General features: G+C 39.6%; 1 protein-coding gene across 3 annotated transcripts in view; it reads right to left on the bottom strand.

Moving 5' to 3' along the window:
- The window catches only part of CSMD3 (CUB and Sushi multiple domains 3), a 1,042,296-nt gene that overhangs the window by 94,187 nt on the left and 930,001 nt on the right, over positions 1-18,108 (bottom strand). For 2 of the 3 annotated variants that reach the window (XM_067537409.1, XM_067537407.1), the window contains 2 exons: positions 16,957-17,151; positions 13,054-13,227 (listed from right to left, as the gene is read on the bottom strand). In XM_067537409.1, coding sequence (XP_067393510.1) covers positions 13,054-13,227; positions 16,957-17,151 — 369 coding nt within the window. The remainder of the gene's footprint in view (positions 1-13,053; positions 13,228-16,956; positions 17,152-18,108) is intronic. The other variant, XM_067537408.1, reaches the window with a different exon arrangement.

Consider the following 18,108-nt stretch of genomic DNA (forward strand, 5'->3'; position numbering starts at 1 on the left):
TGTAAATCAAAGAAAGAAAGATCTCAAGTGGTATTTATACTATCAAATTTGCATTCCAAAATTTCATAGTGAGGCATCTACACCTTTCAGCAACAACAACAACAAAAAGGGCTAAATTCTTCCCTGGAGTAAGTCCATTAACTTCAGTGTATTTGGGCAAATGTGTGTACTTGACACCCACAAGAAATGGTTGGTGGATCTAACTAATATTTTAATTAGAGTCAGTCAAAACTCTTAATTTCTAGTTAACTCAAAATTGTATATAAAAAACCCAAAAATATTCAATATTTCCCGTGGAATGCAAATTCTGAAAAAAAAATGGTTTGGTTCAATCAAAATTTAAGTTTTGATAAAATCAAAATTTATTCTTCTGATTTCAACGTTTTCTGTTATTATTTCATAATTTAAAATATAATAAATTTATAAACTGAAAATCATTTTGATACAAAAGATTGAAACATTTTATTTTAATAAGGTTGAAACATTCCATCTTAACCTTACTGAAACTTGTTTTTTTCATTTTCTAAATGAAATTTTGTCTTACTCAACAAATTCCCACAGAAAGTTTTGATTTTGACAAAACAGCATTTTCCAGTGGAAAAACATTTGATCCAAAAATTTTCACCATCTCTAGTTTTAATTGACAGGTATTGGAGATGCAAAATCCCACCTGTCTTCTTCCTTTCATCTATTTTTCTCTCTCCTCTTTCTTTTCTTTCATTGGTTCACTGTTTTCTTTTATGCCTGAATTTCCTTATATTTATACATTTGATTTCTAATCATTAAAAACAGCTTCAAGAGAATCTTTAGATAATTTAGCTGACAAATTCTACTAAGTGTCTACTGAGCATGTGTGAGGTGCGATTTTTCAAAGGCTCAGAATTTGACAAAATTTGAGTGAATTTTCATGGGAATAGAAAAGGCACATCCCTGAAACCACAGTAAACTCCTTGTCACATTCTAATGTCTAATTCCAAACAATGGGAAGATGGAGCTTTCCAATGCAGTGGCTGTAAGGATTTTTTAACAGGAACAAAATAATGTTTTGTAACTTCATTTTCCTTTTGGAAATGGTTGAACTGTTTTTGCTTTAACATTTTACGCTCTAGCTTCAGTCAATTTCATTTTAACATCTATCAAGTTCATCTACAGAAAAGGCATTTCTTAGGCATGTGGGGTAGCTACAGTCTAACCACGCTGAGGGAGAGTAAACCATGCAGAAGTGCATGAAAGGAAAAACAACAACATCAAATGAACAAACACAAAACTAGAACAAAAACCTTGAGTTTAAAAGAATGGGAACCTACCCTCCCCACAGAGAAAACAAAGCTGTTAACCAATATTTAATATTAAATTTTAAAATAATTACTACTAAAACAGGTATTAGTATAAATAGTACACTCTTCTTAGAGGGGAGGGAGCATCCCCATTCTCTTAGCTTATTAAGTTTTATCCTGTGTCCTACTTTTGAATGGTTTAACTCTCTTCAAGATGAAATAAGGAGCCTGCACAACTAAGAGCAGCATACGGAGGACAGAAAAGAGAGCAAAAGAATTCAACAGAAGGAAGACCTGGCTTTATCACCCTCCTGAGAAAACAGCACTGAAGCAATTAAATAAACCACATTAGGATCTGGGTGCAGCCTCAGGAACTGTACACACACGTCACAGGGAATTTATGTGACTGTAACGAGAAAATTTATTTTAAATCTATCCCAATCGAGCAATGGCATCTGAACAAAGTTTGAGAAAAGTTTTAAATGTCTTAAAATTTTTGCAGATCCTGCCAGACTAGTTCCTCCTAACTCCAAAATGGCTCTCACCCTATCTCTGAGAGACTCAAAGGTCCCAAAATGGTACGAAGACAGTTCTACTATTCTAAAATCCAAAGGCAACCAACTATCATAGGGGCTTAAAAAACCATCAATAAAATCTAATAACATAATATGTGACACTTACAAGACAGCTTTCATTCGATAATCTAAAAATAAATCAAAAAGCATTAGGGGCTAAATCCTGAAGCTTTTAACTAGTTTTTACTCATTTTTTACTTTGCCTTCAGCAGAAATTTTGCCTGACTAAGAGCTGACTAGTTGGAGACTTTTAGCATTCAGCCTCAATTTATTCATTCTCAAAACACCATCTGTCAAGTAGGTACTGATGGTAAACTACATACTGATGGTATCTATATTCTTGTTTTTAAATGTGGATACTATAGAAAATGTCCTGTCAGCACTGATGTACATAGTTCCTGCATATTCTGATAAAAGAACCTTTGTGACCATCACTGAAATCTACACACATTTATGCAGGTGAATAATCTCCCTCACATCCATCTCAGCCCTATCAAAGGCAAACACTCACTAGCGTATTCCAGAAGGTGTTTTTTTATTTTATTTATTTCCCCTTTTTATTTCCATGCAACCATAGATTTGGCCTCCCTCACAAAATAAATGGAGAGAAAAAAACAAAACAAATCCATATAGCAAAAGCCAGAATGAACTCCTTGGTTTTGAGTCTCTATATTTCAATCTAATGTATAGGGCTGCCAAATTGAAAGGAAAAAAATCAGAAAAGGAGGGGCTGTTCTGAGAGCTTTCAGTTACAGAAGTTCCCATAGTCAAGGAAACCAATTTCTTTGTCTGTACATCCTTGAGAATGGCTGCCTCATTACACAGGCAAAAAAGAGATGAAGAAGCAGGTTTTTAAAAGAAAATAATACTACTTCTAAACATGGGCAAATTTGCAAGAATAATTTTTACTGGTCTTCTACTCTAGTCTTTTATGTTTGATTCCCTTGATACTCAAGCTCTTTTAATGATTATTACCAGATTTCTTTTTCTTTTGTCATTTTTTTGTTAAGGTGACTGATGAAAAAATCCCAATGGCCCCATCTGATATTGCCAAGAATGTGAACATACCCATCAGTTCATTTTCCTCTCTCTCTCACACACATTTTTACATCACACACATTTTTAGGACCACTTCTGCTCTTAATGGCCTTTCAGCATTTCCATCCTAACCTTTTGTTATGCCAGACAAGCTGTGATTCTTTCGTCTTTCATTAAAAATGTTTGAAACAAATCTATCTAGACATTTTAAAGATATAAAAGTAAAATTCAGTATAGAAGCTGATATTTCTTTTGTACTCCAGAATCCCTCTTTTTTTTTTTTTTTTTAATGGAAAGTTTTTAGAATGTTTATCCTACAATTTGGACTGAGTTTTTGGTCTGGGAAAAAAAAACCAAATTATTTTGTTTAGTAAAATAGAAGTTGCATATGCACAATAACTTTTTTGCTATTAAAAAAAAAAACAGTTACTAATCTGTTCCATAACTGTTGTTCTTTGAGATATGTCACACGTTCATTCCACTCTTCGTGTTTGTGAGTCAAGCACATGGTTATTGAAAACTTTTTCCCTTAGCAGTAACTGTTAGGCAGCTTAAGCTCCCACTGGTGCCACACACAACTACATGGAGGTATAAAGGCCCGAGCCACACCAGCCCTCCTCAATTCTTTCTTGCTGAAACTCAGTGGCGTACCAAGAGGGGAAGTAGTGGTGGGGGGGGAGGGGGCACCAGCCCCTCCAGAGCCCCCAAGCTCCTGCGCATCATGAGCCCATCCGAGCCGGTGCTGGGCTGTGGGGCTGCAGCAGTGGGTAAGTGCGGGGCACCAGGCCAGCCCTTCATGACAGACAGGGGCGCGGGAGGCTGAAGAGTGGTTGCTCCCACTCCTGAGACCCCCCCCACCCATCATGAAGTGATCTGCTAGGTCATTCTGCATGCCCTGCAGGTAAGATGCTTCTAGATCTACTGAGTTGGCAATACAGAGCTCCCAGATAGAGTTGCTTCTTAACAGAGTGGACAAGAGTGGATTCCTGTCTGCTTGTTGAAGTAAAACATCGTTGCAGTGTTCTTTGTGAGGACGAATAGGCTGCCTCCCCGATCTGCAATAGAAATACCTGCCAGCTTTCAGTTCCCAGACATTGATGTATAAAGCTAAGTCCTCTGAGGACCATAGATAGATTCAGTGTTTGTAGAGAACTCAGGCAGGCTCCCCATCCCAGTGCTGAAGCATGTCACTAGCGTGAGAGTCGGTTGCAGGTGGGAAAATGGAAAGCCTACGCATACCTTGGCTGGATTTGTCCACCAATATAGGGAGGTGAAGACATGGAAGGGCACTCTTACCACAGAGTCCAACTGAGAGTTGCTTGGCGAGTAAAGAGATGCCAACCAACCCTGAAGAGTTCTGAGTCACAGTCTGGCATATTGAACCATGTAGGTGCAAGAGACTATATGACCTAGAACCCTCAAACAATTTTGTGCTATTATGACCGGATGAACCTTCAAACCTACAACAATTTCTCAAATGGTCCCCTGGAGTCCAGAAGAAAGGCCCTTTCTTGAGATGAGTCCAGTAAAGCCCTTATAAACTCTATCCTCTGGACTGGGGAGAAGAGAGATATTTCTGTACTGATCAACAGTCCCAGAGCATTGAATGTTGACTGGATCAGGATAACACTGCTCGAACTCGCACTTGCCATCTGAAATGCCCATTGACAAGCCAGTCATTTCATTCGGGGTAAACTTGCACTCCTGATCTTGGAAGGAAATCAGCTAATACTGCCATGATCTTTGTAAAAACACTTGGAGCTGCTGATAGGCCAAATGTAGTACAGTGAACTATAAGGATTTTGATGTACCAGAAATCAGAGGTAATTCCTGTGACCTTGATTGATTGCCACGTGGAAGTAGGCATCTTTTAAGTCGAGGGCGGCTTACCAATGTCAGGAGACTGGGTTGCAGGCAGTCATGCCTAGTGGTCGGAGCAGGAGTCAGGCCTAGAGGTCACAGTCCAAATGCCAGAGCCAGGGATTGAGATAAGGCCAGAACCAGGAAGCAGGGCCAAGGGTCAGAAATGAAGTCAGAGTTTGAACGCCAGAGCCAAGGGTGAAAACAGAGTCAGTGTCAGGTATCAGAGCCAAGGGTTGGAACTGGATTACCAGGAGTCAGGGAAGGCAGGAGCAGGGGTGATTCTAAGGCAGGTTGAAGGTTGAGACAGAATGGAAACAAGGCTGAATGCAGGGCAGGACCTGGGCTGGAGCTGTGGAGGAGCATAGCAGGAGCAGAGTTTGGTGAGAGATGAGGGAGGCAGGGAGGAAGAGAGACAGGGAGGCAAGTGCATTGAACAGCCAGAGAACTACTGCTGCTGCTGAGTTTAAGAACTGATCTGCTGGCTTCCAGCAGAGCCTTACTCCTGAGAACCAGTCCTCGGGACCTATGGAAGGGATAACAGAAGCTAGGGTGACCATGCAAAACTTTATCCTTTTTAAGATTTTCTTGAGGTGATGCAGATTTAAAATCCCCCCTCACTTTTGGAATTAAGAAATATTGGAAATAAAATCTTTTCCCTCTGAGACTATATGTAACCTCCCTATTTGCTCCCAAGCAAAGGAGCGACTGAACTTCCTGGAAAAGGAGTTTCTCATGAGAGTGTTCCCTGAAGACGGATGGAAAGGGATGGGGGGAAGAAAGGGTAGAAGCAAACTGGCAAGTATATCTTAATTTCACAGTGCTCAAGACCCATTAGTCCAAAGTAATCTGAGACAAAGTAATCTGGGGGTTCGGGTCTGGAAATATGGAGATTGGCATGTCAGCCTAGACTAGGTCACAAACATTGTTGCTTTGAAGTTTGCAGGTGTCTTGAGGGGCCTAGAGCTAGAGCTGAAGCACAATGAAGGAGAACCGGGGGGCCTATGCCTATAACCGCTAGACCTCTTTTTTGATAGGTGCTGCCAAGATGGAAGAGTGGAAAATCTGTGCATCTGTTGTGGTCAATAGTGCCTTTTGACTGAGGCTGATGTGTACAGACCTATGGAATTCAGGGTGACTCTAGAGTTTTTAAATCCATACAGATTGCTGTCCTTCTAGTCTGAGAACACAGAAGAACCCTCAAATGACAAATCCTGGATAGCACTTTGTTCTTCATAGGGAAGACCAGAAGACTGCAACCCGGATGATCTAGGCTTGGCCTCCGTGGAATCCATGATTGTAGCTGCTGCATCTCCTGCATCTAGCCCCACCTGCAATGATGTTCTCATGACTAGTCTGCCCTTACTGATCAGGCCAGAGAAGTCCTGTCTAGCATTCTCCAGAAGGAGCATTCTGAACTTTTCCATGGAAACCCATAAATTAAAATTGCCTCAGTGGAGCCTATTGGTTAGCAATACTCAGCTGGAACCCGCAGTTGAATAAATATTTCTGCCAGACAAGTCCAGCCTTTTAGCATCCTTTGATTTAAGAGTGGCAGCCTGGTGCCTTTAATGGTCTCTCATTAGCCATTATCACGGCTAATTAACTCAGAGGTGGGTGACTATAAAGATACTCAAAACCTTGGGAGGGCAGATAATATTTCCTTTCTGCTCTTTTTGTGGTGGAAGGCAGTGAAGATGGACTCTGCCATAGAGCCTTTATAGACTCTGGTTTCACTTTGCTAATTGGTAGAGCTACCCTGGTGGGACCCACCAGTGATAATATGTCAACCAGGTGATGTGAAGATTCCCTGACCTCTTCGACCTGTACGCCTAAGTCTGCAGCCACTCTCTTTAGCAACTCCAGAAAAACTTTAAAATCATCATGGGGAGGTGAAGTTGTGCCAGACAAAATGGCCTCATGTGGTAAGGACAAAGAGGAAGCCAAAACTGAAGGCAGTAGAATCTCCTCTACCATCTGTTGCTCTGGCTCTGAGACCTCCTCCTGATGGCTGAAATCAGACTCTGGGGATGGAGGTGCTCAGTGCATAGGCCCAGCCCTTAGACAAGGGCACTGAGTACACACGATGTGGGAATGAACTGGAAGTTGGGTGAAAACCTCAAGAGTTCCAAAACGTCCACTGATATGGGACACGGCCTCACTGTCTTGGCCTCATTTCTATGGGAAATCCCACTGAAGGGTCATGGTGGTAAGTGGGAAGACAGGATCTGTGCGGAGATCAACAAGTCCTGCTTCTGGGTTGAGATATGTGTCAACCCACCTCCGAATCCAACAAGGAGGTTTCCCATTCTTCTGACCATGGTGGAGCTGATCCAGCTGATGCTAGAGACTGATGTCAGGAGCCAGGCAATGGGGGGAGCAATGCCATCATAGCAGGTTTTTCCTTGCATGGTAAAGAGAGACCACCTGTCCAGGAAGCAGGTTACTGCAGTACCGGAGGTTGAATCACTGACTTGCAGAATACTTGGTAGAATAAATGAAGGCTGTTTTTATTATTGTTATTAAAAAGAGTAACCTGCCATCCATTGCCAGAGGGTTTCTGTCAGTGACTACAGAGGAGCTGTCCCCAGAAGTATTAATGATCCAGAAAAGTGTGTGACCCACCAAACTTTGTGTGATCACTCTTACATGTTTTGCAAAACATAACATTTTCCCCATGATCTCAACTTAAGGCAAAGTATCCCAGCCTGGACAAAATAAATTTGGTTTATCAAGGAACTCCAGTTTGGAATTCCCACCCCTATCAATATCTTTTTCTTAGATTGTGTTACATATTTCATCCGTATCTGCTGGCCAGAAGCCTGAAGACTTTTCTCACTGGTTCCCCTTACTCTTACCAGACCAGTAACTAGACTTTCCGCCATGGCAGAGAGGATGGGTCCTCTTCAGGGGTGCCCAGTCCTGTCAAGTAATCCTGAAGACAACCTTGCTGTCATAGCCATGAATTTAAGAAGTACTGAAGATCTCAACCTCCCGCTATTTGGTCGCTTGTGTGGTAGCTCCCAAGTTTCTCAGGCTGGCCAGGAGGAGACCTGGGAGAAGACCATCTTGGCCAATAAGTGATACTGTTCAGGACGATGTCTTAGGAGTATGGATTGGGAGAGATATTCATTATGATATGTCCATGAAACACCTCTGGCCCTTTTCCTTAATTCCTAGGAAATCTTTCCAGAAAAAAAGAGCAAGGCCAGGGAGTCCATGGATGTGCAGTCACCATGCTTTTGTCTCGTTCAGGCTGAATATTAAGTTGGGATTTGTTGCCTGAAAGGTAGATTGATTGAGCAAAGGTCTAATTGAACTGAAGTGCTCTCTGCCTCATAGACATTCTCAGTATTTCCTATGATTGTTATCTTATAACTATCCAAGAGAGAGTTGGGTTTGAATGTGAAATAAGTAAGGCAGGTGCATCACCATCCATCTCTTTAAGAAAGTCTGAAAAGTAGCTGAAGCCAGAAGATGCTCTTAGAAAGGTATAAGGAAATTATCTATGACTGGAAGACATGCCCTGTGTAGAGGCGGGCAAAACAAACTTTTGGTACAGAGGATCCTTTTTTCCTCATCTGAGGTCATTGTGATGGGACAGTTGATTAACCCATTTGTAGAATGATAATGTAGCATTATTCCCCAATAAACGTAAATTTCCTTCAGTGATGTTCTGACATTACACAGTATTGACAGTTAAAATAAGATTATGCACCTTTTTGTTATTTAATACAAAATTCTAAATTCATGTAATCTTGCATGTACATTTCACAGAGCAGCCTTCATACTGTAGAAAAAAGCATTCTCAATGGATGTTTAAAAAGATTCTGACACTTCCTGATCACACTCCTTCTTCATTGCTAAGGTTTGAGTTTAGGGCAAATTAGGTAGTTTTTGTGCTGTTCACGTATTATTAGTACCTCTCATTCTTATTTTTTTGGTTTCTAGGATAGGGAGTTTATAAATTCTTTGTCTTAAGAAGTACTCATCAGAAATCTGTGAATCTCTGATTAGATATTTTGCTTAACATTGTAATTCATTCTAGGCCATTTTTCTTCATCTTCTAAAATTCTTTAACCCTGATTTTTCAATAAAAAGTTTCAAATATGGCATTCATTCTGTAGCTGGGTTTACTATGAAATGTACTGTGCAAACTTTATTCTTGCTCCACCCCTTCATTCTTATCTGTGCAAAAAGCACTGTATTGATTTTAATGACTCTTCCCTCCCCTCTCCAGATCCTCCACAAGACATATGTGCTGGTTTGCACATTTTAGTACTACTGTACTAGGTTTGATAATTGTTTTTAAGTTTAAACACATTAAGAATCAAATTGATGTAGCTTGTTGCTCTCCATGCTATCTTTTTTGTCTGCTCCTGAGGTTTTTTTGGCTGCTTCTGCTCATACTTACACACAGTTCTACCAAAACAATACCCAGTTCTTCACATTTGCATTCAAAGCACTGTGAAACCCCTCAATCCACTCCTGAAAGGTCTCACATACCCTGGTGTTTGGGGTGATGGCTATTATTGTTTCAGCTTTCTTACTCCAAAAGAAGAAGATTAACTGTGATTTACATTTATCCTGAATGAATGGTGAATATTACACCCAGCAGTTTCAACAAGATTTCACCAAACCTTCAACCTTTTATGTAAGGACCTTAATTGGAGAAAGTGTGGATTATTTCCAAAGTGAAAACAATTTGAGATACTGGGCCAGATTCTGGTCTTGTGCCTCTTGTATACTAGTGTAATTCTATTGACTAATGTCGCTACTTCACCATTATGGTATAAAATTCAGATCCACTCTCTTGCAGAGATACTATATAAAGTAAAAACCAGTTGAATGGAAAGAAAATGGGCTAACCCTCTGAACTGAAAGGAAAAAAAAAAAAAAAGGAAAGGCTTCTTTCCAGACTCATTCCAGCATAAATTAGTCTAAGGCTATGTCTACACTAGTTTATGTCAGCATAATTTATGTCACCCAGAGTTGTGAATATCGCCCCCCCAGAGCAACATAAGTTACACTGACATAAGTGGTCATGTGAGCAGTGTTATGTTGGTGGGAGAGCTCCTCCCACTGACATAGCTACCATCTCTTGCAGAGGTTGTTTTATTATGCTGATGGGAGAGCTCTCTCCCTTCAGCATAGAGCGTCTTCACCAGATGTACTGCATTGGTGCAGCTGGACCGCTGTAGTGCTTTTAGTGTAGACAAGCCCTTCATTCACAATGAAAAATTACATTACTTCTTCGAGTGATTACACATGTCCATTTCACTGTTGTCTATGCACCCAGTGCATGGCCATCAGAAACTTTTTCCCTCAGCAGTACCTGTTCGGTGGCTCAAGTTCCCCTTGCTGCCATGCGATGCTGCATACAGGAATAAATGGCAGAGTTGCTGCTAGACTCCTCCCGCCCCCAGCTCCATCTTACCACCCACAACAGTTGTCGGAATGCTGTCCTGTACCAGAACAGTTCTTCCTCAATGTTTGTTTAACATAGTGTGTGTGCAGATAGAGATAGTTCCGAAGAGATAGTTCTTCGGATAGTTAGGAAGTTTTAGTTCTGCTAAAAAATGTTTTTTCAGACTTGTTTTTTCCTTGTTTGGAGTTTTTCAATTCATGGTTCTGAAGTATACCCTGATCACTGGGTGTCAGGTTGTGTGCTTCTTGCTCCAGGTCTATGCTAGTTAGTGACCTGCACAATAACTGCCTGAAGTGCTTGGGAGAGGCACATATGAAGGACTCGTGACAGATTTACAGAAAATTAAAGCCTAGGATGAAGAAGGATAGGGAGAACAGGCTGAAATTCCTGCTGATGGAGGCAGTGGTTAGGCCACTATTGGAGCTCTCGCAGTCTGACTTGGTGCTGAGTGCTGCAACTTCAGTCAGAATTAGCAGAATCGCAGCACCGTTCTCCCTCTTCCATACCAAGGAATATATACAAAGCTTCCATACTGGCACTGGCCAGGGGAAGGTCTTCAACTTCTACATCGGGTAAGTGGGTTGAGAAAGAGTTGAGTAGAGTGCACTTGAAACCTAACTACTTCTCTTCCAAATTGGTGCCTAAGTCAATACAGTCATCTCAAGTGTCGCAAGGGGCACTATCAAGTCTGGTTTTGGAAGAGCCACCATCAACTTCTTAAGCATTGCAACAAGACACCATCTCGGTGCCGACTACCGCAGAGGCATTTTTTGAGTATTTCGTGTTAAGTATTGTCTCAGTACAATCTAACCCTTTAAGAGGGTTTCAAGGGCTAGCTCTGCATTGTTGCTTGTTTCCACATGGAACAGAGGTATTGTGCGGCTGATTATTCCCAAAACATTTCCCATTTCCCATTTTTTCCCACTTACTATCTTTTCCACCTTAATTAATCAAATCTTTGTCTTTCAATCAATTCTCCGCACCACAGTCCCATCAATCCATCAATCAATCCATCTTCAACACCAAATTACTTTCTGGGGAAGCAAATATAGAAACATGCTGGGGAACTAACCTATCACTGATTTTGGAAAAACCATTTCTTTCCCCAACAGATGCAATAAAAAGCAGCCAGCAGGGGCACTACTCTGAGAACAATGAAGTTGAGTAAGTGTTACTTGTCTCCATTTTATATATTTCTCCTATAACCAGCTTCTGTTACGTATGTCAAATTTTACAGTAACACTGCGCCCAGTCTGCCATTCGTGTAAGTAAAATTTTGAAAATATACATTTGAGAATATACTGTAACTCAGTCATTACCTTTTTTAGATGATGCTATACTGTTTTGATTCTGTTCTTTTCATACCCCTTGTTAATAAATTATTACTACTGGGTATTAAAGTGTTGGCACTTAACAGTAACAAATACAACTCAGGGGAAAAGTATCACTGCATATTTCGTATAAGACTGATCACCTCAGGCTATTCCTTTCAAGTTTTCATTATAGGCTGTATAACCTGTTAATATTTTCATGGTCATTATTTGTCATTTCCTGTTTCTACAGAAAAAATAAAGAAAAAGTTAAATAAATGTGGGCCTTGAATTACTTACTACCTCACTTGGCAAGAAGTTGTTTTGCTGAAATCAGTTTAAAAAATCTGTTCAAGATGCTCTGCAAAAAGTAACAGCTAAGCGTTTCTAGGAAGTTAGCATTTTTGAGACTAATGATTCTCTGATAATAAAAAACATTAGCATTTCTCAAAATCGATAAAAGCTGTGTCCTTAACAAACAAGCAGGTAATTATAGAAGAAAAGTTCAGTTGATTTTGAATCTATACATGATATGGTTATGTATGGCTTTTAGGTTTTAAATATTCTGCCTCATTATATCTTTTAACTTAAAGAGAAACAAATATTTATCAAATAACAGTATCCTCTTTCTTCTCTGTCAAATGGGTTGCATGGTAAACTGAAAGGGAAACACAAATAAAAATAGCACATTCCACTCCACTGTGTGTCAGCAAAAAATGCCTACTAAAGATTTATGGGTTAACAGGTAACTGTTTTGCTCATCCATGAATCAACTGAAACCTAGAGGTGTCTTTGCTGAAGACTGGCACTGAAAGAAAAGTTGAGCTACAGAAACAGCTATCTTAAAGGAAAAGTAGTATACAAATATATCATCAAACTGTACACAAGAAATCCTCCAACTAGTATGTTGGATCAGACCTTAAATGTACTGCATTTTTACTGCAGGAGGCTAGCTTGGATATTTTTGAAAATCCCACTTTATGGATATTTAATATCCCTCACTTATTACCTCAAGAATAATAAATGAGAATAGGACTGTAATGCTACATTCAAAACTCAAAACACTATCACCACTTTGACCTCAGTTGAAAAGAAAATGTTAATTGCATGCAGTCCTGAACTGATGTCTCTGTAATAAAGTCAACAAAATAACCAAGAACAAAACATGCAGAATCATAATCCACTAAAATGGATCTTTGAAATTATTCCACTAGCATAGAAGGGACGCTCAAAAAGCATCTCAACTCTGCTCAGAGAGTGGGGTATTGGGGAATAGATTTTTGAAAGAGGCATACATTAGGTCCATTAATAGGAATGTAAGTGCCTATATTTAGGCCCTCTAGTTTAAATTTGAGACTCTTGTAAAGGATGGATAGAGTCAATAAACACTAATTGGATAATAGATTTCCCCTCAGAGATACCTATTGTTAAGAAAATTAGGAGTGATCAATCATAAGGGTTCTGTGCATGGAAGAAGAAACCTTTAGTTGACCTACCATTTGCTAATGCCAGCTAAAGAAAGTTTGTAAAAGAGGGCAGACAGGCAAATGTTTCAGCTTACATACCTAAGCATCTGGTCTCAGTTCCACTCCAGAGTCCAGAAGAGAGACATTCCCTTACAGCAGAGCCAACTAGCATGGATCCTGAATCACAAGTAAATATCGCTGTAGATCCATATGTGATTTGAGTTCCAATCTTATTCCCATTGGGAGGAATAGGAAGTTCTCCACAAGAAATAACTTTAAGGAAAAAAATATACATGTTGTATTGAGCACTAAAAACATTTAATAGATATTTTCAACTGGTTAAAATAAACACTTGAGAGTATTCTATTCTGATCTGTGAGAAAAAAAGATACAAAAATCTGTGTGTAAAATAAAGAATATGCAATGAGGACTCACGCTCAACATCTGAAAAATATTTTAAACTATCACTGTAAAACTATTTTTAAAAAACTTGGAATATTTTAATCAACAAAATTCATTAATATCTAATTATCTAGTTTTTGTGAATGAAATACAAATGTTTCTATGCTCCCTTTGTGCTTGTAAAACAGTATGTTTGAGTTTTGTTGGACAGATATTATTTTATTTAATTTGTATCTTGTAGGTCACTATATAGCATATTTAAAAAATACAGTCTTAACACTGAATGAATTATTATGTTCTGTGAACCCATTATTTTAGTCACAATTCAAAGCATTTTCTGTTTTACAAGAAGACAATGTTTTCTCTTAAAAATGAAATAAATAGAAATGATACCATTAGGAAAATTAATTTCAGTGCTACCTCCGAGAAACTTTAGATGTACAGTTAGATGAATGAGGACTTAGCAAAATATAGAAGGCTGGGATTTTGCCATAGACAGCACTTCAAAGTGGTGATGAATTACTACTTTCTCTTTGGAAGAGTCAAAGCAGGATTTATATACAATATTTCAGCACAGACAGGCCTAAATAATTTTATCAGAACTCCCATTTGGGAAGGAGAAAAACCCCCTCCAAATTAAGTCTGGAATTTCCAAGAAGATGAAAAAGAGAAAATTGAAAAAAAACTTTAATTATTTTTTATTTTCAAAATAGTTAAATATCTTACACTGTGTTTTGGAGTTCTTTATCTATTACTAGTTATAGCTGTGTTCTCTCTTAAACAGGGATTACTATAAATACTGTATTTAAAATACATGTCAGCTTATCTGTACATTTTGTTACATTTAATATGTGCATGCACCATAAACACTAATTTTGACCCTCTTTCCAGTAGAATGTTAGATATTTGGTGCTTTAGAAGGAGAAAGCAATCATATACAATCATATATGCATCGGTAGGAGCATTGCCAGCAGATCGATGGAAGAGATTATTCCCCTTTATTCGTCACTGGTGAGGCCACATTTGGAGTATTGTGTCCAGTTTTGGGCCCCCCACTACAGAAAGGATGTGGACAAATTGGAAAGAGTCCAGCAGAGGGCAACAAAAATTATTAGGGGACTGGAGCACATAACTTATGAGGAGAGGCTGAGGGAACTAGGCTTGTTTAGTCTGCAGAATAGAAGAATGAGGGGAGATTTGATAGCAGCCTTTAACTACCTGAAAGGGGATTCCAGGGAGGATGGAGCTAGGCTGTTCTCAGTGGTAGTAGATGACAGAACTAGGAGCAATGGTCTCAAGTTTCTGTGGGGGAGGTTCTTAGGAAATACTTTCGCTAGGAGGGTGGTGAAGAACTGGAATGTGTTACCTAGAGAGATGGTGGAATCTCCATCCTTAGAGGTTTTTAAGGTGTGGCTTGACAAAGCCCTGGTTCGGATGATTTAGTTGGGGTTGTTCCTACTTTGAACAGGGGTGGGACTAGATGACCTCCTGAAGTCCCTTTCAACCCTAATCTTCTATGATTCTATGATATATTGGTTGTGTAGCCCCCAGATAATGATATTAGGCCAAACGTTTCTAACATGGGTGCATAAAACACCTACATAAATGTGGCCTAATTCTCATAAGTGACTATATTTAGCCACACAAGGTTAAATATTTTAGCTTCTTTGTTTAAAAGTACCTGACTCCATAGCTACAGGAGATTTTTAGGCTGCCCTGAACTGTGTAAGGAATCAGCACCACAAACAGCTCCCTGTCACCCAGCTGGGGCAGGGGAGAAACATCCTAATTTTGGCATGTCTAATTAGCATAATTAAGATGGTAACCATGAATCATAGTGATTAGGTGAACATGAAAATGTAGTTATTTTAGTCTAAAAGGTTATAATAAGTTGTAAATAATGAAAGTTTTAAGCAGTCACAGCTCAAAATCCAAAACGGCGGCCACAAATATTTTACCTGAGGAGATCAAAATGGTGGTTTTAGAATGATCTGGAAGAGTCTAGAGACAAAGGTCACTCCAAAATACCTGAAGGAAGGGGTCATTCAGGTAGAACAATCAGTTCTCAATCAGGTCCAGCATGAATGATCATTAGCACATTAAGAACTGGTTGGCAGAATGGGTACCATTGAAAAAGCAACCAATTGGAAAGGATCTGTCTATAAGGAGGTGAGCTGGCAGACTTAGAATACAGTGTGTGTGGTGCGGCAGAGAGGAGAGCAGGTACAGAAGAGGTACAGAAAGGAGCAGAGCCAGCAGAGTGGAGACAGAGAAGGTGGAGAGAGCAGTAGAGGAAGAAAGAGCAGCAGTAGGAATATAGTATTCTTAAAAGAGCTAAAATTGAAGAGACTGATCAGAAGGACCTCTTGAGATGAGTCAGAGTGAACAGAAGAATCTTAAGAAGCAAGCCTGATTTTATTACTATGGGGAATGAATGTATGTGTGAGCTAATAAAGTTGGATGATTAAGTCTGCTTCAACTTAGTATCAAGGACCTGCCTCTTCCACTCCACCTGTGACTGATCACCACAGGTGGAATGACACCATTCAAGGCTGATACATATAACGTATAATAAATAGAGTATAGTGCATATAGTGTTATTAGTGTATAGTGTTGTGTCATTGTTACATTGTACTTGTATACGTTATCATATGAGGCATGCTGCACTGCACTGGGTTCTATGATTTATATTGCTTTGTATTGTATTATATGACATGCTACATGTTGCCTTGTATTGCATGTAGATTTTAAAATTCATTTGTATTAAGACTGATAAGAAATAAAGAATACTTTGTTTTGGAATAAAATTGTTGCCTGGATGTCAATCCTTTGATTGGAAGGCTGTATTTGTGTCCTTCCAAGGGTAAACTGAGGCAGTCAGTTCTGGGGAGTTTTTCAATGATCTAAAGGAAAACCCTAGTAAACCCTTGTAAATCCCCTAGAGTGGGCTATCTTTTATTACCTATTGATAGCGACAAGGCCTGTGTCTGGTCTATTGATGTACTTAGTAAACTGAGTCAAATTTAGGGTAACACCATTATGCTTCATATTCATTACTTTTCTCTCTGCCATTAGGATACCAGCTTGTGTTGGAGATGATGTAGATCCTCACCACCCCAAGGAAGCTCTTAAAGAAAAATCTCTCCCTACTTCTCTGCTGTGCAGGGGGAATGTGAAAGCTGTACCATTCTCCTAGTGCACCTAGTCAGCTTTCTTGATCCTTTTGCAGTGGCTTTTACTACTGTTGGCTCTAGGAGAGAACAGTCTCTATAGTTCCCTAAGGATGGAAGGCTATTGTTTCTGATCCTTGCATAGAGTGTCCACGGTAGGGGAGAGAGAAACCTTGTGTCCTGTTCATCCCACTCTGTGTATATTTGCTCCGGACAGACACACCTCAAGAGGGCATTTTGGTGTGCACAGCCCTGTTATTATAAATTTAATCATCTTGACTTTCATTAACAATAATGGATATTACGTTACAAGGACTCGGGCCTATCTAGGGAATTATAGTTTAGGATGGGTTCTGCTATTCTAGTAAACTGAAGGGGAATATTTTCTATGTGAATCTACAAGGAAAGTTTATACACAATGTATACTCACTTTGGCAGTAAGGCCTCTCATTTCTCCAACTCCATGTTCCATTAGCAAGACACTCAATGGATGCTGGTCCCAAACCATAATAGCCTGGATCACAGCTGAAAACAACTTTTGTTTTGTACTCATAATGTGAGCCATTCACTATTCGCCATCTCCCATGTTCCAGTGTAAAGGAATTGATACTTGGACATGTAACAACTTAAAAACAACAACAAAAAAACCCATGAGACAAGTATTTGTGGCTCAGAAAGTACAAGTTAACTAGCTTATGAAATAGAAAATATTTGTTCATATGAATTCAGCGTTAAATTTTAATCATAACTTCTGATTTGGAATCTGTGTCTGATTTCAGAACCTGCCGAAGGCTGAGCTGTAATCCTTATGTATGTGGTCATAAGCACATTGGATCTTTCTCGGGGAAAGGAATCCTCTGAATCCTATGTTCTTTCTTCGCAGAATAAATGAGAGTCCCCTACCACCTTCCACCACCACCCAGTCTGGTGAGGGAACAACATAGTTACTCCATGTTCCGCAGGGTTTTGCACATGAGCGTCCCAAGACTCACAAGAAGCCTTTCCTTGCTGTTGCTCTGTTTTTTCCCTCCTACACTGCTAGTGTAAGGGAGAAAGAGATACCAGGAAAGGACCTTACATTACTTTGCTGGATACCTGTGTGTGTCTCCATTGAAACCCATACTTTCCCCTCTTTCCCAAACTCCATAAGATGGGGGAATAATCCACATCTGGATGGACATTTGACCTTTCCTACAATGTCATTTCTGCTTCAGCATTGTTGCCCATTTGGATTTTCATAGCTAATTTATAGTCAGAGAAGTACCCACTTTTCCCTGGGGAATTGCATATGCATTTTCTCCTCAGTGCCATCCTCTGGAATCTAGATGGTGTGGGGTCATTAGGACGGGAGGAGAGTAAGGAGAGAGCTATGCAACTGTCCCTGAGGATCAATCAGAGAGTGATCAGGAAAGTCTAGATCAGCTTATGACTCTGTGGCCTTAGATTCTGACTTGGCCAGGAGACTCCTGCCAGCTGCTAAGGCAGGAAGGCCAAGGATTGCAACCTGAGTTATTAACTTTAATATATTCTAAATAATGTATTTATTTTCAAACTGTCACAGGAGGTTACAATATATATATAT

Source organism: Emydura macquarii, unplaced genomic scaffold (assembly GCF_026122565.2).
Source record: "Emydura macquarii macquarii isolate MOO-44397 ecotype Brisbane River unplaced genomic scaffold, CSIRO-AGI_Emac_v2 contig_383, whole genome shotgun sequence".
Taxonomy (NCBI): domain Eukaryota; kingdom Metazoa; phylum Chordata; order Testudines; family Chelidae; genus Emydura; species Emydura macquarii.